Source organism: Bombus pascuorum, chromosome 1 (assembly GCF_905332965.1).
Source record: "Bombus pascuorum chromosome 1, iyBomPasc1.1, whole genome shotgun sequence".
Lineage (NCBI taxonomy): Eukaryota > Metazoa > Arthropoda > Insecta > Hymenoptera > Apidae > Bombus > Bombus pascuorum.
Window position 1 is genome coordinate 28,567,655 of NC_083488.1, and position 26,086 is coordinate 28,593,740.

A 26,086-nucleotide genomic window follows, 5' to 3' on the forward strand; every position below is an offset into this window, starting at 1 on the left:
TTCCATGGAAATTCTTTTCCTCTATCAAGATACATTTGTTAATTAAATTACCAGCTCTGTTGTCTCTTTGTTTTTGGATCAAAACGAGCTTCTGGATCAAAGCGTATCAGACACGTTCGAGTGTCACGCCAAACGTGTTTCGTGTCTAAAGCACGTTTTACGCTCTCTACTACGTTCTCAAGGTCGATTAAAATATTACGTAATCTTAAATATAACGGTACGAATTACTTGATTCAAAGCTAAGTGCTTTAGGTGTGTAATTATACAGCACTTTAGGACACAATCGATTTAATCTGTTGAACGATTCGCAAGAAAATCATCGAGTTTCTTCCAAACGGAATAAGCGAAAACTTTTCAGTAGTAGATATTGATGCGTTTACTTCCACGACAAGTAAACGCGCATCATAGAAGATATAACTTAGAAAAAAAACGAAGCTGGCACCCCGCTGGGGGTAGCCGCCCACATGCTATATTTATTTTTTATTTATATTTTTTTTCTTCACCAACAAGATATAACACTTTACCAAATGTCCGCAAGGACAAATTATAAAATAACCAAAATAAAAAAAAAAAAAAAAAAAAGAAAAGTAAACGCGCTGTTCAACGAGAAAAACTAGAACATGTTGCGTAACAACGAGTAAAAATTTAAAATTAGAAATTAGAAACATTCCGTCAAATGCGATAGATGCATGTCAGATTCCTCCGTCGTAAACAGCAGACCATCGCTGTTCCAAGCGATATCAATCGTTGCGAATTTTTTGCTCGTGCTTCTCGTTCTTTCGATCGATCAATTTACCCATGCAAACTAATCAAAATAATCGAAAGACGTTCAAAAAGACAAGCCAGCGATAAACCGTTGTGCGCGTTTTCCTAGAGGCAATTCGAGCGGAGGATTTTCGCGAAGCGCAACGAGTCACGCGCCTCGCGCTCCGTTTCCGTGAATAATGGCGATTGTGCGACCGATTTCATTAGCCTGGGTGATTTTTCCGTGAGAAGACGGCCAGAAGAGACCCCGTAGCACGCGGTCGTGCCCGCTTCAAGCGGGTTAAACGCGATTCACATCGTTCCGATTCTCACCGCGAGCCGTATGATTTATTTTTTTGTTTAAATTACGTGCCTTCCTAGTCAGGCGTTTCCTTTCCTTTGTTTACGTCGCGTAAATCTTGCGGATCGCCGAGCATGATCGACGACACGAGGGGAAACTGGAGGGTGGGGATGCGTTTGCACAAGCTGATTCGAAGGAAAACAGGCAAAAGAAAAGGAAAGGAAAGGAAAGGAAAGACTCATGCGTCGCGTCGACAGAGGCGAACCTTTTATCGGCAGGATGATCGCGAAATAGAACATTATGAAAATTTAATTGGAAATGTTCCGTGAAACAGAAGCCGCCGCAGGTTTCGAAGGAAAGAATTGTTATATGCAAATAATTAGATGAATTTATGGTCGATGCGCAACAGGGGTACCGCTTCTTTTTCTTTTTCGTGGGAAATCTTTGGCCACTTCGGTGTGTTTAGCATCGTATTCTGCTGCAGGTTAAATGCTTTGTATTCGAATGGTTCTGTAATTGTGTATCGTTGGTGTACCTGTTGTACTATTAAATAGATGAATCTACTTGATTTCATTTAGATTTATAAACTAGGATTATTTAAATATATTGGCGATTTTCAACGAACAGTAAAACTATCGATCGACAAACGAACAGCTTAATTCATTTAGATGTCTAAATTAGAATTATTTAAATATATTGGCGATTTTCAACGAACACTAAACCTATCGATCAACAAACGAAGAGCTTAATTCATTTAGATTTCTAAACTAGGATTATTTAAATATATTGGCGATTTTCAACAAACAGTAAACCTATCGATCAACAAACGAACAGCATAATTCATTTAGATTTCTAAACTAGGATTATTTAAATATATTGGCGATTTTCAACGAACAGTAAACCTATCGATCAACAAACGAAGAGCTTAATTCATTTAGATTTCTAAACTAGGATTATTTAAATATATTGGCGATTTTCAACGAACAGTAAACCTATCGATCAACAAACGAAGAGCTTAATTCATTTAGATTTCTAAACTAGGATTATTTAAATATATTGGCGATTTTCAACGAACAGTAAACCTATCGATCGACAAACGAACAGCTTAATTCATTTAGATTTCTAAACTAGGATTATTTAAATATATTGGCGATTTTCAACAAACAGTAAACCTATCGATCGACAAACGAACAGCATAATTCATTTAGATTTCTAAACTAGGATTATTTAAATATATTGGCGATTTTCAACAAACAGTAAACCTATCGGTCGACAAACGAACAGCATAATTCATTTAGATTTCTAAACTAGGATTATTTAAATATATTGGCGATTTTCAACGAACAGTAAACCTATCGATCGACAAACGAACAGCTTAATTTATTAAATAAATGTATTTTATTTTAATATCGTGGTGTTTCGTAAGATTATGTAACAGCTTCTTATGAATAACGTATCTTTTATTATGCCTCTTGTGATTTATGAAAAAAGATAAAAGCTTACGCGTAAAACGATACAAGAAACAGTCAATTTATATAAGTTCTTCCTGGTGATATTTCGAAATTGCGTTTCTTCGCTATCTCGGTGACAAGAATATGTCCAGGAAGAGAAGCTTAGATTCGCGATGGCCACAATGTAAAATACGCAAGAAATAACCGCACCCGGGGCGATTTAAGATACAGTAAATGACGCATGAACGCGCTCGCTGACAGTGACGCTGCCAGCTTGATGGTAATTTCGTCTCCTCTCTATATACATATATACCTACATTTTTCATCCATCTTTAAACGCCATTGGCATTAACGTGACTTCTGAAATCAACGGAACTAGTAAATTTGATAAGACAAAAAATTCGCTTATAATTTAACTTTTTTGCTACTTTGCCGTAGAATCTAATATCGCTGCTACGATGGTTGCTTTCGGTGTTTTTACACGGTGCAAAGAATCCTAATCAAGAGTAGAATACGTAATTAGTCAGTACTTTAGCATCGTCTTTGTTCCACTGTACGTAACACCATGTAAAAGGAACACTCTGTAGCTGTTAATTCTGACGTACGTATTTACGATCAGTTTAATTAATCGAAATACACTCGTTTGACCAAGATCCGTCGTTACTCGCTTTATGCAATTAGAAATTTTCGACGATAAATTGACGTGGCAATTCAAACGATAGAAGTTCACATTCGAACGAGTAAATTCGATTAACAGAAGCTCGTTTATTCACACTAGCTAACACTTTGTCCCTATAAATAGAATTGTACGGTACACGTAGAAAAGAACCGTCTATTTAGCTTCGCTGAAACTCCATGCCACCTGACAATTATCCTCGCCTTTCGATTCCCGTTGTATCGAAACCGTGTCACCTGAGTATTCTGCGCGAGCAAAAAACCACAACATTCCATCTGAAAATAACCCACTGTTCCAAATTGATACCATGGTCGGACCGTGCGTCACCTTTCTGAAACCTAGTTCAACAATGCCTGTGTCGAAACGAGCGACCGACGCACGGTTCAACGTCCTCCTGGTCTATTATCATTATCATTATCCCATCAGCGGTCGTGGAAATTAATAAAATCCCCCGGACGTAGGGATAAGCAGCGCGACGTTCGAGTTCATCGGCCAATTTAAAGGACATTAGATGTCCCAAAAAGCGGCGAACCGCTCGACAGAAGAGGCAAGAAACGGCTGATCGCCCGGAGGAGGCTGGCCTCGCGCAAAAAGAGACATTCTAGCGTGCGGAAAGATATTACCGATTATATGGTATCAACGGTTTAGCGATTGCTCTCACGTACGCGTGATTTCGCTAATTCGACTGTTACCGTCGCCCCTCCGGCCCCGTGTCCGCTGCCTCTTCGATCATTACCAACCTCTGCCTCCGAGCTGTTCAATTTACTGTCCCCTGAATCCACTCCAGTCCGTTTCGTTTCTTCTGTCTGGCCATGGCTCTCCTTTCTTTCGTATTTCCATCTTTTTTCTCCTCTCGTCCACTCTCAAGCGGTAGATTTGTTGCGATTCGAGTAACTCGTTGTATTTTAACCGTTTCGAGGCTCGTTCGATGTGGAAACGATGGAACGTGCGGTTAGTCGAGTGTTGGCTGGGTGGTTTGTCGCGAGGTTGAAGGGTTGCGCCAGTCGTTCGTCGTACTAACTTTAGCATAACTCGTCGCACGATGTAATTTGTGCGCGCATAACGTATTAGATAGGTATAGCAAACTTGTTACACGATATATCACACCTGAAACTAGGCAAACGAGAAACCATCACCCTCCAAAGAATCGTCAATGAACGAATTAAACATCGAGCCAAAATTCGGTTCATCCCATTGGCGATTAATCAAATCACAATGAAAACCTTCTACGTTCAACGTTTTTTAAGAATTATTATCAACGAGCCACAACGGTTCGCAGGACGATAAAAACCTCTCGTTCCCTGGAAGTCTCCACTTTCACCTTCAAACAGTCGTGTTCAGAAAAACAACGACTCATTCTCCGCCTCGTACTCTCGCCTGTTTCCGGATAATCGCCTTCCAAAACTCGCGTCTTTTAGCCGGTTCGCGACTTTCCCACACGGATTTTCCTCGTTTAGTCCGATAGTCTTCGTTTCTTTCGTGGCAAATCGCTCGTACTGGGCGAAGTCGTGATGGTTCGCACGTGTGCGTGACCAGCGGAGGTCCGCCGGGTGAAAAGCAGTTCCGCGAAACGACTAAACGCTCGTCGTTACGTGAAAGGAACGCCTAAACGGTTGTGTCTAAGAACGCGGCCGGTACCGTGGGACTCGGATTTAATTCCGCACGCGAGCTGATAGGAATCCTCTTGGTTATAGGGTGGTTACACACTGCAGAATTGTGGTTTTTCGATGAAGTGGAATTTTTAGGGTGGTTGACAGGGTAACAGCGATGGTGATTGTCGTTACGCGAATAACGATTACGCGTTAAATTGCAGGAATGGAGATTGGTAGTTGAAGATTTTGAAAGTATCATGTAGAATTTTTAAGAAATCGTCAAATTCTTTTTATACTATGAGCTACACTATACTGATTCCTACACGTATGGAGCAAATCGTATTTTAATGTTCGTAAAAGGAGCGACGAGTAAAAATACCGCGAAACTAGGAAAATCGCACTTCAACGTAACGATATATTGAATTAACAATAACCTATAACAAATATAAAAATCAACAGATTGCCACGTTCACGAGCATCGCGCCTACGTGTCACCCGTGATTACCATAATTTTCACAGCCAGTCTCCTAGATCCCGTAACTGTAACCTGCTCCTTCTCTCGTCAATTCATTACCAGAGGTCGGCACCGATTGGTCGTGTCGCAATTAGAACGTCGACCGGGAATAATAGAGGCGTTGAACGGTCGACGCGTTCATAACGTAACGTCGAACGCAGCTTCCGTCGAATGGAGTATATTTAGCGGTAGTCGGTGTAAAAATCGCGCAACGCCGACGAACGTCGACGTTTTCGCACACCGACTAATATTTGCCAATTTTTGGAAAATTTTTCGTCGTTCCGTTTCGTTTTAATGCGTCTGGTTTTTGCGCTCGAAAAACGTCTTTTTTCGCCCATTTTTTTCTTTCACCGCTGCTTTTTTACCCGACTCGGTGGAATCTGAAACTGAAATTTACTACTCACCGTCGCGTCGCGCCACAAGTTACAGGACGTTTTTTCTACGGGTCGCTTAATGAAAAGTTAATCTTTGTTCTACAGGCTGGTAACGAAGCGACGCGGAACGTTTTGCACCAGAGTGCCACGGAATTAGAGACTTTTTGGTGCTCGTTTTCTTGTTCCCACAATTGATTAACGATCTTTTAAAGAAACACTTGACGGGATCGTGTTAAAATTCTTTCGTCTTAAAATTCAGTTTTCTGCGAGGTCAGTGTCCTTCTTCTCGTGTCCTGGACGTGTCCCGTAATTCTCCATTCGTAATTTGTTGGTGCGCCGTTACATGCCCACGATGAATGATTGTCATTCGAGTTTCTCTGTTAGCAAACTCCACGTTAAAACAGTCAAAGAGATTTAGATTTTTTTAAATGGATATCGAGAGAGCTTTAGAAAATTACATAGTAATCGTTACGATTATTTGGAAGGTAACGCGTCGAAACATCGAATGCTCATCCTACAAGTCGCGATCCCAATGATTCTCAAACGTGACAAAGAGAAAATGGCGGTTGTCTCGTATTACAAAGTCGCGTTGTATTCGGGAAAGCCTTGCGCGATTCGCGTCGCCTCGCGTCAGCGAGCTCGGTGCGAAAAATAACGCGGCGTTCGCCTCGAATTTCGAGTGGCGTCGCTGAAACGAGGGTTTGCGACGCGGCGCTGCGTCGTTTCGCGGCCGCGTGTGCGTGCTTGAAGAAATATACAGCGGGACGCGAAAAGCGTCGCGCCGCGGTGCCGTCCTGCGTTACGTCGAGCCCGTCGGTATGCGTAAATATACAAGTTCGACGCCGACAGGGACGCTCTATATATTCGCATTGGCCACCCTGATTTTAGAAGGAGCCGTGACTACCTTCCGGTGTCGATACGTGACGTTCCGGCTACGCGAGACCCTCCAAACTGGATCACAATAACAAAAAAATTATACAAAAAGGTCGTCAAATTGAAAGAAATTCTCTCCTATCTTTTTCCTAGCTTTTTTTCACGGGAATGTAAATTTCTCCCGGCCAGATCATATGGGTATTACAATTTTCCATTTTTATAGAATTTTTAATACATCGAAAAACAGCTTCGACTATTAATTATCTCAATAATTGAAAAGTCTGCTGACGAAGCATGAACTGGTGTTTCTCGTTCGATCTTGGATCGATTTAATGTTGGTGCAAGAACGATCGGTTAATCGATGGTTGAGAAGTGATCGTGACTTTTGACGGAATTCCATGGAAGAACAGGTGTATCGAAATCAAGAACACGAAAGAGAAACCGGTGACCTTAGTTGCAGATTTTGCGAGTCTATTCTGAAAGCACGTCGCTGGCTGACAATGAACGGCAACGAGGAAGTGGAAAAATACTAAACAACGGAAATTGCTACTTTCTTCTTTGCGATGTGTGCGTACGTGGATTTGTTTTCTAAATCGAGAAGAAACGATTTCTTCTTGTTGAATTAAAGATGTCTTTACGGTTGTCGAGACGCTAACGAGGAAAATAATATATTGTTGTTGATTGAAGATTCGGACGCGTATTGGAATGGGAGATGCCTGAAGAACTTTACCGTACGAAACTATTTTCTTTTGCATTTACTATTAGAAAGCTCGTAATCTTGTATTTCATTTCTATCATTTTTCTTTCTCTTACTAGGTACGTAGTTGTTGGCTGTAAGACGCTCTTCGAACAGGGTTCTTCCTCCGGCTGTGTTTTTCACGCGTAAAAAGAATGTGTAAAACTCATTAGATGGCCACATCGGCCACACTAACGAATCAATTAGCAGAATTTTGTCTTCTTCCTACGCTCTCCATCCACCAGTTCTTCGTTTTCGAAATGTACGAGAAATTCAGATAACCAAAGTCTATCCGATAATTACGTTCTACCTGCAATGCTACTTTCCAAATTTGCGATTCGTAATAGTAATACTACGATAGTACGGTTATTTCTCCTTTCCAGTATGTCAACAGATTAGGAAAGAAAATTTTCTAGTACGAAATTTACAGTTAAATGGAGAATCATTTTTTTTTTAATTGAAAATTTCAATTTTCAATAACGGTTTAATCTTCGATGTCGGTCTTACTCCCTCGCGGCATTAACAACGTTCGTTATCGTTAACAAACAGGATTGCCTTGTCGATAATTTCAGGTTCTTGTTAATTACGATCGATGAATCGTATGCAACGTGGACGTTTCGCGACAACTCACCTAGAACTAATTGCGTTAAAGAGAATAAATTAGTTCGGTTATTCGTCGATCCGTTCTTATTAATCGTCCTGTACACATGGTCATTACGTAAGCGGCCTTCCACGCTGCACGAATAAAGGAAGCGTTTTTGTCCAGACAAGGAATTATCATAAAGCTGCTTTTTATCTCGTAATTAGGGACGCGAAGAGAAGGATTTGCCTCCTTTTATTTAATTTTTTTTTTTTTTTCTATTAAGTCATGGGTAAAGCAGCGTAACACAATAATGTAATCAGGAGAAATTGATCATAAGTCGAGGATAAACAAGAAGTAACGAGTTAGTATCGAAACGGCTCGGCAACTGATTGGTTAACGTTCGATTATAGGTATGGAAATCGCTAGCAATACGAACCAAGTCTATTAATACGGTTGCAATTCTAATTCCTGCAACGCTTCATTGACAGACGACCGTGACACACAAGTGTTTTTGCGGATTTCACGCTTTTTCTCGACGCTTGACGTCACAGTTGACAGTTTAGTTTGAATTTATAATCGCGTTCCGGAATTTCCGGAGTTTGAAACTTATCTACGAACGATCGGTAAGCGCAAAAAACCTGAAGATTGTTAAATATTGCGAAGCACGTGTGATACACTGAGAGAGCAAGTGACTATTATTGGACTAAAATATTTATGTCTTAAAATATAATATCCTACATTTATAAATACCATAATTCTTGTACGGTGTGTTACGAAAGAATTCGCAAGAACTTTCGCGGACGTGCACTTGGTACTATTTGTCTGTAAACACGATATTGACCGTAAAACGCGGAATTACAAGAGGAAGCGAAACGACTTCCGCCACTTTGCGTGCGGCACGTAGCTAATCTCTAATACGTTATACGGCGTTTACGGTTTGAGGACTATTCCGGGATAATTGTCACGCGTTCCTAGAAGATGTAATTTTCTTCTGGCATCCTTACGTTGAACTCGATCTTAATTGCAGGTTCGTGAAACCGCACTTCTATGTATTTTGCCATCAAAGTACTACGATTAATCCTTTTTATCGGTGGCGATTCATAGATTTATAAAGATGTTGAAATGTAAATGATAAACGAAGAGATATTCATGAAACATAAGGAAAACGCGATATGTTAGTTTCAGATAGCTCTGGATTAAATTATTTAATTTGTATTCGACGTTGCTTCGTATCTTAATTCAGATTAGAACAACCTAAAAATAACGAAAGATGAATTTGTTGTTTGCCAGGATTCGCAGAACGGCCCGGTGCTGGACCGATGGAGCATCTGCTCTCCTGAAGAGGAGCCGCTGGTACTTCAGCAGTTCCTCAGATTCGCCGAGACGCGTCCATTCGTGCAGCAGTTGCTGCTGGCCGCCGGGACGCCGGGGACGGATGCTATGTCACCAAGCAGACGACCTTCGCCGCCGACGATGCCACTAGCACATTTACCACCACCTCTACACCTACTCCACTGCGGTCTCCCGCCTCCAGGCTCGAGATTGCCACCTCCTCTGCCACCACCGCCGCCGCCACCCTCCGTCTCGCATCCGTCGATGTCGCCCACGGCCCAAAAACACTACTCATCTTCGTCCGGTGGAAACTCGGCAGCGGGGGTGACGAGTAGCGCGAATTCACCGCCGAGAAGCCTAGATTCCCATCTGACGGTATCACCGCTCAACCGACTGCAGAGCATGCAGCCATTCGACTTTCGGAAGCTAGGAACCTTAGGACTGCCGGCGTTCCCACCTCTTCCACCACCACCGTCGGCCGAGCAGCTGTTGCAAAATAGAAAATCCATGAGAAATCCACAGAGCCCGCACAGTCCGCCCCACCATTCGAGCAGCAACCAGCTCCAGAGGCCTCACATGCCTCCCGTAGCGCCGGTCTCTTCTTCCGCGCTTAATTTCGGACATCCTCTCTCGGTGGCGGTGTCTTCTGGTGCTCTTCCTCCCAGTTTCCCTACTCATTTTCCACCGCCGCCAATGGGCAAGTCGTCAGGCTCGGTGACAGGCATGACGGCGCCCGCGGACGTGCACAGCGGAGGCGAGAAGAGCAGCGAGTTCGGTTCGGAGGAAGACGAAGAGGACGACGAGAATTCGGACAGCGCGCTGAACCTTAGCAGGCGCGACTCCATGTCTAAGCACGTTACCGAGCAGCGACACCCTCCTCCACTACCTCTCCAAGCTGCTCCTTTAGGCAGGCCACCCGGAATCCCCGGAAGAAAGCCTCACTCGCCAGGCAAACGGCCGGGCAGCCAATGGGGCGCGTCCGCCAATATCCCTCCGAATCTTGGTACTCCGTTCATCAATCCTACCACCGGGAAGAAAAGAGTGCAGTGTAACGTCTGTCTGAAGACCTTCTGCGACAAAGGCGCGCTCAAGATCCACTTCAGCGCGGTACATCTACGCGAGATGCATCAGTGCACCGTGAAGGGATGCAGCATGATGTTCAGCTCGAGGCGATCGCGCAACAGACACAGCGCCAATCCAAATCCGAAACTACATTCGCCTCATCTGCGGCGGAAGATCTCGCCGCACGATGGCCGCTCATCCATGGCGCACGCGCTCGTTCTACCACCCCAAGTGGGTCTACCTGTTCCAGCTACCGGTCTCAACCATCTTCCCTTCGGTTCCTTTCCATTGTTGACTCCACCTCCCGATCTTCGATCGCCAGCTTCGCTGTGCGGCCTCGACTTCAAACACCTGGACTTACAGTCTCAGAGTCAGGGTAGACCTGGCTACGACGAGGCTCTACAGCAGAGGATGAACGCGAACGCGGGTATTTCGACGACCACCGCGCTGACTACCGCGGGCGTGGCGATGACGACCGCTGCAGAGACGCCCAACACCACCGCTGCGGCTAGAGGATCTTTCTCTAGCAACAGCGTGGTCGACACGGTGTCACCTTCCACTCAGGCCTCTACTGCGGCAGTAGAAGGGGAAGAAGAGGAAGACGACGACGATGGAGGTATCGTAGTTGTAGCGGAAGACGATGCGAGCAATCTGCCTTCTAGGCTACCTCTGCGTCCCGGAGAGGACGACGATGAACAGCCAGCCGACTTTAGTTTGGCAAAGAGACCGAAATTGTACTTCGGCGATCCGACGGAGGAGGATCTCGCGAGCAACGCGGACAGCAACGAGGACAACGACTCGATGGGCACGATCGATCAACAGAGCTACTCCGTGAGCCAGAACTCGATGAACTCGACGTCCTTGCACAGCAGAGGCGTGCGAAAGAGAAAGTCTCAGCATCCTACTCGATGCGCCGTTTTAACCGAGGTTCACTCTTCGTCCACGGACGGAGATTCGTCCAACGACGAGGAACGAGTACAAAGACGTTGTCTGTCGGAGGGTGCGGGAATCTCGACGATAAACGACTTCCAGAGCCAACCGGAAGATATGTCGATGTCCAGATTGGAAGCAGAGGAACGGAAAATCTCTCCGAGTTCTCCAAAGAATCTGAGCTTCAACGACCACGAGTCGAGCTCCCGTTCGCCTGAAACGTGCAACGCAAGAGATGGAACGAGGACGAACGGCGGCGGTGGTAAACGCGATACGGCGTCGTCGCAGGAGAACGCGGAAGATCTGTCTCAGGACGAGCCGCGGGATTTGAGCTCGAGAGCGAGCAGCGTGAAATCGCCGAAGAGGCAAATCAGTCCAGAGCCAAAGACGTGCCACGAGCCGGCGGAAACTCGTGCTACAGAAGCCGGCTCAATTTCCGTGGCTTCGATCGGTCAGAAAGATCCGAATTCCTCCGAGTTGGCCGATCGACGGAAAAGCGAGAGCGAGGAGGCGACTAAGGAAGACGAAACAACGACGAGAGTGTCGTTGAAGAAGGAGAAGGAGCCAGAGGAGAAGGGGAAGGAAGATGAAAACCAGGAAGAAGGTGATGAGGAGGAGGATGAGCCGATGGAGGAGGTCGAGGAGGATGATGATGATGAGGAGGTGAACGCGGCGCTGCGTAATCAAGAAGGTGAGCGTCCCGATGATCCCTCCCGTGCCCCGAGCTCGGTCGACAGCCGTCCGACGACAGCCGACGACCTCTCCCACGACTCCTCGACCAACACTTTGCGTCAACTCGAGTCCTTGTCGCAGGGTCGCGCGATGCAGTACACCGGGATGCAGCAGGCGGCTTCGAGGTCTGGCCGCGGCTCTACCAGCCCCGTCAGCCTCACGACGCACCAGGAGACCACCATGGACAATTCCTCACGTGGCTCTCGTTCATCCAGCGCCTCACCCTCCACAGCGGCCATGGATACGGACAATAGCCTTATCACCTATGCCCGTTACGAGAACGGTGGCTTTGTCAGCACCCAGGAGGTTCCCTTGGACCGGGAGAATCCGCGCCGTTGTACTGCCTGTGGCAAGGTGTTCCAAAACCATTTTGGGGTCAAGACGCACTATCAGAACGTCCATCTAAAGCTGATGCATCGCTGCAGCGTGGACGGTTGCAACGCAGCCTTCCCCTCCAAGAGGTCTCGCGACAGGCATTCGGCTAACTTGAACCTCCATCGAAAACTCCTGTCCACGTCGTCGAGTCCGCCTCTCTCGTCCAGCTTGCCACCAAGCTTATCACCCAGAGTAGACGATACCCAGATGAATCCGTTGTTGCACAACGAGTTCCTCGCGAGATTATACACGGACGCGGGCATCGGTGCTCTCGGAGCTTATCCTCTCACACCTGGACTACCGTCTGCCGTTGATCTGGCAGCCAGAATACCGCCCCCGCATCCTCTTTTACTGCCACCTCACTTGGGAGCTACCTTCTCCGGCCTGTCCTCGTTCGCCTCTCACCTGGCCGGTCTGAACGGGCTTACTCACCAGCATCTCAACCATTTGACCAGGATGTCGCAGGACCAGGGGAACAGACATCCTCCCGGGTCGGGTTCGCCAATGTCCTCGCCGGGTTCCGATGACCGAAAGGAAGAAGCCAGATGCACGATCCCTGGCTGCGACCGGGTGTTTGGCTCTAGAGCGGTCAGGGACGCCCACTCGAAGGACCCACAGGCTCATCGCGATTTATCGGTTCTGTCGACCAGCGGCTCGTGACCGATCTCCTTCCGCGGACGCGATTATTATCCCTTACTGTGATGCCAAAACTGCGATCGTCGATGATCTCGATCGGAACAGGTCAGCGGAAGACTTGGCTCGCGACTTTGACCGAGTATATCCAGTCGTTCGACGAAAACGTGCAATATCGTGGATCCGATACCTTCTAAAGAACCGGAATCTTGCCACCCACGCGGCTTCGATAATTCTGTCATAGTCGGTCTCGAGCACAAAGCCGATCTCGTCGCGGTTCGATGGTTGCCGGACACGTTCAGCGAAAGTACTTAAGAAGCAGGACCCAGGTGATTCGAATCGACCGTTTCATTCTCAAATCTTGCCAGCGACAGTGACAATATCCTTTGGGGCAACCTGGGATGGTCACTGACGCGTTCCAATCCCGGTTCTCGAGTTAGTTTTCGTGCAAACGCAAGGTGCTCCAATCTAGTCAATTCGGAAACCCTCGGCCACGCCGCTGGAATCGGAAAAATCGTCCACCTCGCCCATGTAGCCGCGCTTGATCGGACACAATCGTTCTTCGAGGTCCACGAACGAAAAATCGGAATACACGAAAGTCTCCGAACGATCGAAATTCGTAAGTCGAGAGCCTAGCGTGGGAGGTACGTCCGGTCCCGTGAAGGTTCCTGTTCCAATTCGCGTATCACGCAGCATTAAACGAAAAAAAGAAAGCTGGTCGACTGAGGAGAAATATTCAGCGAATCGAGCTAGTTCCTCTGCTCGTTTCTTTCCCTGATGATCGAAGGGGCGGTAGAAGGAGGAGACGAATGGAGGGAGTGTGGAGGTTAGATGAAAAATGGAGCGACGAATGGAAAGATCGAACGCGCCCTCGTTTCGGTCTTCCGGCTGATTTTATCATCGTTGTGATAAACGTAACGTTTAGTATAAATATGCCACTTATTTAATCAGTAATCAATTACTACTGCTGTATATATAAACATAGTACCTTTTTTCGATGTATCGCGTAATTAATCAATTAAGCTACTTCGACGCGACCGATGCGACGCGAGGGAACGGAAATGATGACGATAGTTTTGTAAAGGAGAACCGATCCTGGCCGGGATATCGAACCGATCCAAGACGGCGCCCTACGCGTTCACTGTCGGCTACGCTATAGATATTAAAGTGCCCAGAACTCTTAATCCTCTCGTCGTTTTCCGAATCATTAAATACGAATCACAATGTTTTTTTACTGTCTTTGTCCGCGCATTACGATTCACGTGTATAATTGCAAAAAAAATCAGTGCATCAAGTACCCCGAATCATCTTCGATCCTAGATATCGACACAGCTCTAAACACAGCCCAGATTACCTCTTAAATACTATCCTTCGATGCTAAATGCTTTCAAACACTCCTAATCGGCAGTGAACGCACCGATATGCAAAACAACGAGTAAAGAATGGTAAAAAGGAATGATCGAGTGTAGAGGTCCGAAGCGATCGTCGCGGCGAGCAAAACGGCGGGCAAACAGATCGATCACTGAATCAAAGCTTACGTCGTCTCGCGCTAGATAAATGAGAATAGATAGATTTTATTTATTGTTTCGTAGGGGTCCTACACGAGAACACACGCTGTACCAGCGGCCAGTAGCGGGCACTGCCGCGGAGATTTCCTTCCTACGTCATCGAACGATCGCCTGTCGTTCGATCGTAGTCGATTGTCGATCGATCGTATTGGAAATAATCCAACGAATACAACACGATAAAAATACAAAAAAAAAAACGTGGAAGAAATTTTGTACGATGTTCGAACGACGATCGACCGTCGTTTCTTTCTTTTTTCTTTTCGTTGTACATACATTGTATACCTTATTTTCGTAGTCTGTGCACGTGCGTGTGAGTAAAACGTCACGCGTCACAACCAGAATCTGCGTGCGAATCGACGACAAGTGAAAGAAACAGGGAGGAGGGCCGGAAACAGGTTCTTTTTGTACGCGCCTGCGCCCAAACGATTTTTCATGTTTCTCGGCTAAGAATGGCGATGTGAAAGAGAATTGAGAAAAAGGAAAAGAATAAAAAGAAATGATGGCAGCTCGCGACATACGACGAACCCACTAACTAATTACTCATCGTAAGGGCGAACCAGAATTTACAATTGTAATTATGTATAAACGGAATGCTATGATGTATGATATTATAGATCGATTATAAAGAACACTCATCTTACGAAAATAAATACCAATCGAAATCATTCGTGTCTGCGTTCTACGTTACCCTGCCACACTGTTTTAAACGGTTTAATGGACGTGAGTCAATAAATAGGGGATCCGTTGAGGTTGATACGTTGCAGCGATTCGAACGTACTTAGGTGCACGAGTTTCATGGCACGCTACATACATAGATTTCGACGGACATTCTTTCCAACGATAAGTTCAATATTTGTAATTGAAAGTTTCGAATCCTGCTGACAATAACTTTAATAAAAAATTAGAGATTTTTTTCTTTTGATATTAATCATTATATTTTATAGCGATGAATTTTTCTACAGTAGAATATATCGAATCGATATTTAAGTACATCGTCGTTGATTAATTTCTACCGTTAATTATTTAACCCAGATACACGCGTCTCGTTGTTACTTGCAATTGTAACAAATTCGTATCTTTCGCAATTCGAAGGAACAAATTTTGACCAACGGACAGAAGGAATTTAATTGAAAAGGAAAATAACGAAAACAATTTCGTTCCGTTCTCACTGATAACGATCACATACATCGATCACATCCGTTGACAAAGTATCACACGCTCTATAAAAAAGTCTCGATCGTTCACGCGTTCCCCGGTCGTTAAACTCGAAACCGTGTTCCCGCGTGGCTTCTCGCAGCGAACCATGCAAAGGCCGCGCAGAAAAACGAAAAACCACCGACCCCGCCTACGACCTCGAACACTCGACCTCGTTTTCTGCGAAAGAAATCCTCTTGAAACGAGGGACGCCGGCTCGTTTATCAGAGATCTCGCGGGCGTGCACGCGCACGCCTACCAATCCTCGTGCCGCGAACCAACGCGAACACCAACACGAACAACGAGACCGAATGAAACAAGTGAAGTACGTGCAAGGAAGAAGAACCGAAAAGGTGGAAGGTTGCACGACCTTCGCGACCGACCTTTTCTTACGCCGATTCTCCCATTGTCAGCTCCAAACAGACGAAAAAGATTCGCTGACATCGTTGTTCCATGATAATTAGAAATGTCCCGGCAAGGGTACGACGTGGTAACGTTCGTAATTGCGTTGGAAAGAGGGAGATGGTTAATTACGTGCAAGTGGACCATAGGTGGACGAGATGGTTTCGTGCGTTGGCCCTCACGGAACTTACCGCCGGCCTTTAATCGGCCAGACAGATTAGATTAGCACCTTCGATTCCCTGAGACCCTTAACGTACGACCTGGCCCCGCTTAATAACGGGTACACGCGAAATCGAATCCTTCGAGAAAGAAAGGACTCGCGAAGATGAGACGTGATTAGAAACGGGGTTGTTTCGAGAGGGAGGGAACCTCGATCTGCTACGTTTAGTTTAGCTGGCAAGATGAGAAGATGCCGCAGATTCTCTGCTTCCTCTTAAATTACGATCGTTTAATAAATATTATTGTTGGCTCTAATCTCAACGATTCAAATTCCAACGTGTCGAATACCAGACAGTAAAGTTACCTACATCTTTTCCCTTTTGATCACGAACGTTACGTCTATTTCACTATCTGATCGTTGAATGGCGTCAGTATTTAATTCTCATTGTAGAATCAGTAAGATAGACGGTCTAAGACTTTTGGAGATAGAAATTGTTTCAACAATATCCCAATTTCTATCATCTACCTATACCAAATTTACAAATGAACAAAATCCCATTCCTAACTTATCGAATGCCAGTCACGTCGACGATCTTTCCTTACGAAAGGACGCGAAATCCGATATAGGTACATATAGAAGTTAGTAAAGCCAGCCTAGTGCTCGTAAAAACAAAAGACTCGCCACGAAGGCCCGAGATAAATGGATTTGCTGCGGCTTAGAGGCCGCGAGCCCGGCGCCGAGAACGCGTACTCGGATAGAATTTTACTACCGCTTCTCCGAGACGCGCACGACAGGTGTAGCGTGGGAGCAAGAGGGTTGCCAAAGGGGATGGAGATGTGGAACGGGAGGGATTGGACGAGTGGAGAAAAAGGAGAAAATCGGCGAAAGAACGAGAAGGCGGTCTCCGGTGCACGTTGGCTCGCCCATCGATCCCCGCGCACCCCTGTCGCCTCCACCCCCGCCTAGCGATTTCCATACGCCCCAGCGCGCGCCGGAAGCAACGATGGATCTTCTCGATTTTACGTTTTTTTTTTTTTTTTTGTTTTTTTCTCTAGAGGCAAGAGTATCCGATGGAAAAAGTTCCATCTTTCGATCGCGAGGTAAGTGCGTTTTGTGTTTATTTGCAGTTGGAGCGAAGAGTTTTGTTAATTGTACAAGACGATTCAAAATTAGATGATCGAAATTATTTCGATTTCTCAGGATCGTGATATATTTACAGGCATAGTTTCCTGATTCATCTGCAGTTTTTGTTCGTCCGAACCGATCATCCATCAGTCGTATTCACAGTTTCCGAGACAAATGTGTTCGTCGTTATTCATTTTTAATGGCACGCGCAGACTCTGCTTACGATCAAGAAACTTCTCACTCGAATGGTTAACGGGTAACAGTTATTACGGGGGCCCCTTAATGTTCGGGTAATTAAAATTGCAATTGGTTAAGGATACCATTATTACTGTCGAGAATCTGGAGATCCAACACAATAATTACCTTGACGAATATTATTTACATTGACGATAACACACTAAAATATTAGCTTCTTTTAGTTATTCCTATAAACGAACGAATTAATCCGTTTGGGTGATAAGACATTTTTATCTATGACATTTAGTAACGATTTCTAAATTGCAAACGAGTTTAATTATTGCCAAAAATACGATAGAAAGAAACGCTCAGAGGAGAATATAAGGCGCAATTTTTTCGTGATACCTACGCTAGCTGTTTTTCTAACAAAATTAATACACTCCACGAACGCAATTATATTCCGTTTATTATCTTCATAAAACGTTTCGTGTATATTCAAATCGTCTATTTAATCGCCTGTTTTACGTATAAAACAAATTACACGGACATCGGATTACAAAGATCGAAAAGAAGTCAAAATACAATTTTCGACTTTCAAATAAATTCATCACCGCGTATACCCTACTTCTGATAATTTCGACAATTACCCGAGCCGAATTCCGAACAAGGAATTTCACTCGTTTAAGAAACGGTTTAAAAAATCGACGGGCGTTCGTCAAAAACCGCGAGATCCTTCGACGAGGAAAAAAGGAACGAAGAGAAAAAGGTTGGAAACGCGAGATTCGCAGTGACAAGCGTACAGCTCTGTGCAAGGGATCGTTTACCAAATTCAGCCTGGAAGAAACGACGGCTCCTCGTTCGGGGGATAATAAATTACCAGCTTTTGAGGTGTGCGCTTTCGCGAAAATTACCCTTCAATTATAACCCCATCGTCGATCCACGATAACGACAAAGTCATAACGAGTATCTGAGTTCCATGCAATGAGAACGTGTCCGTCGAAGCCTGTCGCATTTTGTTAATACTCGTTTCTATCCAACAACCGTGTCAATGCACCTGCGAGCCGAAGATCGCTATCTTCAAAGGCGAATTAGACGCCACGCGATGTTAGGGTAGCTTTGGTCGTAATTAGATCAGAGGAATTTGTAATAACGTCTTTTGCGTAGCTACTATTCTCTTCGTCCTCCGTTGATTTAGCATCAAAGTGTCTAGTAAAATATTTACCAAGCACGTAAATACAAAGTAGGAAAATATTTTAATAATATGAAAATAGATAGGAAGGCGATTGGAGTATTTGGACATTTTATAAATCATAGGGTAAAGTTAAATAGATATTACCCTCTTAAGGAGAATTATTTTATTCTAGATAATAAACAAACATTGTTTCGCCTTTTCTTCCCTCTTAACGTTTTATTTATTAAGACATAAATACTCGATGATAGACCATACTGTAGAAATAACCGAGCGTAGTGTACGCTTCCATGGCATTCTTTTGTTACTTGAATCGTTTTCACCAGAAGGTACCATTTGGCATGAAAGTGATCGAGGAACGATACTTATTAATAGCGGTTATGAGTCGTTGCATTTCGCAGTAACTGTACGTGATAGCTGTAATAATTGGGAATTATCGGTACGCTGTACGAAATAGAAAAAATTCGAAATTCATGCATTTCACAATTTCGAGATATCCGGTAGCACGTTGATTATATGTACATCGAAGAAATTTATTATTATTCTTTGGAAAGGGGATGAGAAATGGACGATGGCGTACAAATTACCATAGTTGTTCAATTATTTGAAAAAAAGAAACGCTTCCAGATTTCGAACGAAAGAATGACGATAACGTATGCGAATAAACGCAACGGCCGATAGCTGTGTTCGTTGCTATTACGCGTGGTGAAATAATTGCTTCCTGCGGTAATTTCCATTTAATCGTGAAAGTTTATTAAAATTAACCGAAATCAGTTAAATAATCGAGCCACCAAACTCGTTTGCGAAAACTTTTCGAGATGTTTACGATCGAGAGGTCGTTCAATATGTCGCTGGAAATGTGGATAATCAAGGTTCATAATACTTACGTATTATTGGAAGAAAAAGATCGGACCACCTACGACGGAATAATTTCGTTTCGTTGAAGCCTTTTCCCAAGTTCACCTCTGCCTTCTGTTTCACTTTATCGCATATTTATGCTTGTAATTACATTTCGTAGTTTCAATTGCAGTGATTAAGAGAGCTATAGAATTTGTAACGTTGAGGTACATGGATTTCACGATAGTTAAATTTGTGCTATCGATTTAAAATTTGGTTAGGTATACAACTTCTACTTTTAGATTATTAAACGCATCGTTGGCGTTTATTGCGCATAAGTTTGTACAATTGAGTATAATTTTGTACGTAAGTACTCCGTGACCTTCTGCTTTTCCATTACGAGGTCTGCCTTCCTTAAACATAGTAATACATCATAAACACATAGGAAAACTGATAGGTTGACACGCATAAAAAATGACCGTTTTTTGTGTCAACTTTAAATTAGGTGAATACTTATCGCATCGATCTCGATTCCGACAACACACAGGTGGTGTAATTATGCTATCTACATGATTAAATATGTATACAGATACATATGCATGTAAATATCAGTCACAAACACAGTTACATTATAAACGCATCAGGATACCTTCCTGATACATCACGCGTCTTCCCTAAATCCCTAAATGCTTTCACCTTGTAAACTACAGACAACAGCCCCACCATCTAACCCGCAGAAACTCTATCCTGGAGAAAATGGACGACGATGGGTACGCCAATCGAAGACACGATATATGCTGCACGCCGTGCCGTGGCTAATCGACGCGGTGCAAGCAGGTACCTGGTCCGCAGCGTGCACAGGCGCGCTCTAAATACACGTTAGAAGCGTGGCCAGTCGGTCGTTTAATCAGACGCCGCAGGCGAGCTTCCATGTCGAACCGTGAATATCGGCCGGTCGTATCTCGGCCGAGATAAAAATCACCACGGTAATTTCGGCGTCGTGCACATGTCGCGTCCCATCCGGCCTCTGCCCTCGCGCGGACCGTGCACCGTCCAGAGGATCCACGAACGAGCGTGTTGCTTTATCGCCGCGCGGCGATCTATCGATCCGCAGCTCGATTTCGATGCCGCGCGCTGAGCTGCTTCTAATCGTCGCCTCGCGTCCGATCCGCATCAATTTCGCATTCCGAAACGAATAGATGCGTTTCCGACTCTGCCTGGAAGGTGAGGAAAAATTTTTATTTGTTCGTAGTTCGAAAGTGCCTCTTCGTTTTTAACATTTTTAGATTCTCGAAAGCGGGAAAGTTGCTTAAGAATTTATATTTTATTTTGTACAAAGAATCTCTTAGAGAATTATACATTAGAATATCTAATTATCAATGGTACAGTATTCTATGAATTTACGGTATTCTACAGTAATTGAAGTTATTTATTCTACGGTAACGTATCTACCTTTTATTTTTGCGTTCCATTTTACCTGACGATATTATAAGGTTTTCTTTGCTTATATTCTTCGTATTTCTCAGGTGTCCTCTATTAATGTCTTAATCATTAAATATATCTTGGCATTCATCTGCGAAAATTATTTACCCTAAAACATTAAATTAATGACCTTAATCTAAATTAGTGAGCGACAGGAAATCGAGTTCCTGTCTCCTCGAAAGAAATTTCCATATTCCCACGGCGACTCCTTTCGAACGCAATCCCGCAGGTTTCATCGAGAAAACAAAAAAGGTTTTACATCGTTTTCCAGGATATACGCCATCGTTGTTTCCTCGAAGGGGGAACGACCAAATCGCAGATGACAGGCAATCCCCATAGAAGGTGTATCTTTATTGTCGTAATGAGGCTGTTTTAATGCCGTCTGGAACGAGCCTAACGGTCATTAATGGTAACAGTCTTGCCCACCTTTATCGTTATTACGCGATCGTTAACACGTTCACGCGCACGCATATACGGGGTGTCTCGTTTGCATCTTCTTCGAAAATCATTCCCGTAACTCTATCGCTATTTTATATTATATTTATACTGCAATTAATATCTTTTGAAGCCGTTATTTCGAGAGACATACGCTTCTTATATCACAGACGTATTTCTAAGTTTTATTAAATCTGTCTTCGATAAAGCGATAGTTCGTATCGCAACAAAATCGTTCGTTTGGAAAAAGTCTGCAATAATATCGTTTAGCGTTCGTTACGATCTTATCACACGCATTGTATTCGATATATACATACGTACGCAGTGAAAATCACCTCTAGAATTTCCATACCTACTTAACGTTAAATTAGAATGTAACATCGGTTCTATTTTTACATACAAGTCGATATAAATGAGTCTTGACACTCTTAATGGAGGAATATAATCGTATCATCGATGCGTTCAATTATCTCGTGCAATATGTAAATTTAACGACAACAACGATAATGAAACTCGTCGAATGACTTCGAATCGCCCTGCGGCGCTCCCGGTCCGGTGACATCCTGTGTAATTAGAATAATAAGAAAAATAACGAAGTCGCACGATTAGCTTAACTGTTACGGAATCCAGGTTATCGAGTCGTTTTACATATTGAAACTCGAGACAAAATGATCTCGTTTCGCAACTTTATAACAAATTGTCGCTTTTACTTGCCGAATGATTCATACGTACGAAGTAAACAGAAATTTGTCTTAAAACAACATCGTCACTCGATAACTACTTAACTCGACGTTTAAGTCTAAAAGGTGTTAACGAAAGGTGATTTAATTATAAATTAAAATTATCACAAACCGCAGTGTGATCGCTGACAAAATTTAAAATTTTCAAAACACCGCGCAACGCAAAGGAAAAGAAATTAGAAATTTACATTTCTGCCAAAACAATTTCACACAAGAAGAACCTCATCTTCGATAACTTCGAACATCGTTCGATATAAAATTTAAAGCAAACCGATCCTTCGAATCCCTTCTCGCGTTCACCAAAATTCTCGAAGGCAGACAAAAAAAAAAAAGAAAAATAAGGCCGACACATAAATCGTCCCGCAAGTTGAAAATTAATCACGATCGAAGTTGCTCACTTATTGTTAGATTGCTGCAATCTCGAAACGCCCGTGGGCTCAGGAATTACGCCCGCGGAAGGAATATCCGGCCGGATGGCCGGAATTTCGTTGGCAAATTAAAAGGCGGTCGTTCGATGTTTACCGAGGAACGACGAGCCTTAGTACCGAGTGTTCGCCATGCCGACGAAGATTGGAACGAACGCTCTGACGAGAGAACTCACTTGTAAATCAATTTATTCGTTGACGGGCCGCGTGTGGCGAGCCTCTTCCTTATTAAAATTCGAGGCACGGGCTTGATTTTAACGATCAGGGATACCGTGTACGGTGCATGGAAAGGATACCTGTCCGATGGAATAGAGGTATTTGTTTTAAAGATACCTTGGACGAGTGTCACGAGTAATTGGTTTACGAGGATAGCTCGATTAGGCAACTAGTTAAATTAATAACCTTTGAACTTGCCGATACTTCACGGTGATTAAGTGTAATGTCCGGGTACTGCGCAATTTTTACTTTGTCATATCGTACGAATTTTATATACCGTTATGAGGTATAGTAAATTTCTACGTGGCCAAATGATACAACGAGTATAACAGTTGCGTAATGAATATTCCCTCGATCTCCACCATCCAATATTCCCATCAAGGAAACATCCAATTTTGTCGCTTCACATTCTGTCCCATCGGTAACACCATTCTATAAAGAACTGAAAACCCGTGGAGGCAACGCTGTAGTCGAGATTCATGCGAAATTTTGAGCGACCACAGGGCTTTTCCGGTGCGACCTCACGTCAGTTGGAATGACATTGCACGCGATGCACCCGAGCCATCTGGTATCGGCGATTGTCGCGCATCGAACTGCAGCTCTGTCCCAACTGAAACCAAGGTGCTATTATAAATTTTAACCGTGGAATATCAATGTCATCCATATTTGGGCAACTTGGCTTCAACGTGGAGAAAAACAAAATGCCGTGAGAAGTCCGAACCATGGGCAGCACCGTTAAACGCGACAATTTCGCGGCTCAACCACTGATCTTGGAGACGCGACACGATTTTTGCTTCCGTTCGAATCGACCGAAGACACGCGATTCTCTCGGACCAAGTTCGTTCACCGAACTCTCTTTTGTCGAAGACTTTGGGACCACCGAGTTTAACGCCTCATTGTTGACACGTTCAGCGAATTCTTTTATTTCACGTTTTCTCTTTCCCTTCAGGCTCGATGGCGGGGCTGTCGTGAGAAATTTGCTGCGGTCGCTCTGTCGTAGAAAGAGATGGCAAAGTTGTGGAATCAAAGTTTATCCGTACTTCTCTGCGAAAATATCAAGCGACCGAGCAAATTCTATAATTCACTCGACGTCATTCGTAACGCAAGGATAAAGAAGAAAATAAAAAGCAAAAGGACATCGATAGAGACGTTCGGATTCGATTTAAAATTAATATCGATAAAGGAAAGTACAAGGTTGCGTACAATTTGCGTGATCGAAGAAGAAGATACGTGTAATCCACAGTCTTATACCATTTGGTCAGAACTTGTACCCTTCTCTAAATAGCTTCGCCGTGCACCTGCTAGGAATCATTAGCGAACAATCACTGTATCGATCATGGAAATTGAAATAACTGTAATTCGATTTCGGCATAACTATGGACCCATATGCGTCCCTTTCTCCTACGTATTTAATTATATTATATAGATAACCATCTGGAAAAGAAACTCGATTTCACGTAATTACAAAAAGTCTGAAATAAAAGATCTTAGGATAAGCGAGTGGTAGTAATCTTACAAAAAATCCTAGATACGCATCGAAGAAGGAAAGATTTGGGCGAAAAGATTGAAAGGGGGTGGTTTAATCGAACGGAAGTCCGCAGGATCGCGTCGAGCGACAGGTCGTGGCTCGTGGCAGGACGCGATCATAAGTCGAGAGTAGCGTAACCGCGTGTACGTTCGCGTTGGGTTCGCGTGGCGTGCACAAAGCTGCACGATCGTGGCCATCGATAACAGGCCGTTATCCGCAACGGCAACAAATTGGGCCTCCATAATCGCGCTAATGCATCAACCGCGGCGGGCACGGGTGTGACGGTAAAATTGCGGCGAGTCCTCTCGTGAAAAGGGTCGATATTATCGCGCGAGGCTTAAGTACGCGAGAAGCATTGTACTCGCTAATCGGACACAGACGGCAGCGCAAAGTGCCTGGCATTTTTGCGCGGAAGCTGTAATCAACGCGCAATACGGTTCCACGTTGAATTAATGGCCGGACATGCCGCCACCACCACCCTCACCCTCTTAGTACACTACCCTCGATCGCTTTGAACGCTTCTTTAAAGCCACGGGGTAAAAACGACTTCGTGCATCCCCCTCGAAGGCTGGCTAAAGGTTTAATCGGTATTTTTTCGATTCGGTTTCGAGAGCGAGGGTGACTGCATACTACTCCGTATGTCACTGAATACTTTCATGTTAATTTTTTAATACTCCTTTGCACGATGGTAGAGCTTAAGAACCGAGGTTAGTCCTTACAGGGAAGAATATTCTTTTGAGCTATCGAATGCAATTTTCTTGTCGATTATATTATTACTGTCGCGTACTACGATAGGTATATCATACGCAATAAATTTTGCACGCAAATTTATAGGTGTAGCTCTTGCATCAGCGAACGAGACAGTGACGTTCGCAGCGAATTTGACGAAGCTCGTTCCAAACTAATATACAACTCTTTCAAACGAAACCACAAAGCAAACTAAAAAAAAAAAATCGGCTACCAAAAGCCACCGAAATCTTCCGGCTTTTCAAAGAAGCGACGACCAAGAACCCAAACAGCCTTCGACATTTACCCCGATCGACGTTAACGTAAAAAGGAATATCGAAACGCGTTCGAATCGAGCTCGGTTGGCGGCCCGGAAGAGAAGGGGGACCGCGCGATTTCGCGGCGAACGATGTTCAACCGACGCGCAATTGCATCCTCTCTTTCCTGTTCGGCAGTAAAACGATCCCCGCGTCTCGCGTCTCTCACGGTTCGCGGCGGCCGCTCAAAATTAGAAAAGTGCCGGTATAAAACCGAGGGAACGAGTTAGTTACAAGCTATGGGGCGAACAGCTGCCGCGTCCAGCGCGACTCGAACGTCAGGATATCACGCGAGAGAGATACGGGGACCGTTGGGCCGGAAGCGAGACGAGGAGCACGAAGAACAGGACGACGTTGGATCTTCGTGGTGGAAATGGAAGAATGTGAAGGGGGAAAGGGAGAGAAGGCCGAAGACAACGACCCGCCACTCAGAGCCTCGTAAAAAGGACGGAATGTCACTGAATGACGGGCCGCGGGTCCATCGAGTCCGGTAAGTAATTCTTCGGCAATTACATAATTACTCGTGGTTAGCGGCTGCGCGTTAGACTGGTCGTGCTTGGTCGCGCGGACCAGAGAACGGTCGTTACGATATTTACTACTATATAATGGCTGCCCCTGCCGAGGAAGAAACGGGCCGCGCGAGCATCCAGGCTTCGA

The 26,086-nt window shown here is 44.4% G+C and overlaps 1 protein-coding gene across 1 annotated transcript in view; it reads left to right on the forward strand.

Annotated features, from left to right (window-relative positions):
- The window catches only part of LOC132909715 (zinc finger protein basonuclin-2-like), a 31,198-nt gene extending 16,057 nt beyond the window's left edge, over nucleotides 1–15,141 (forward strand). The window contains exon 2 of the mRNA XM_060964689.1: nucleotides 9,135–15,141. Coding sequence (XP_060820672.1) covers nucleotides 9,285–12,935 — 3,651 coding nt within the window. The 5' untranslated portion in view covers nucleotides 9,135–9,284 and the 3' untranslated portion in view covers nucleotides 12,936–15,141. The remainder of the gene's footprint in view (nucleotides 1–9,134) is intronic.
- Nucleotides 15,142–26,086: the final 10,945 nt, after the last annotated feature.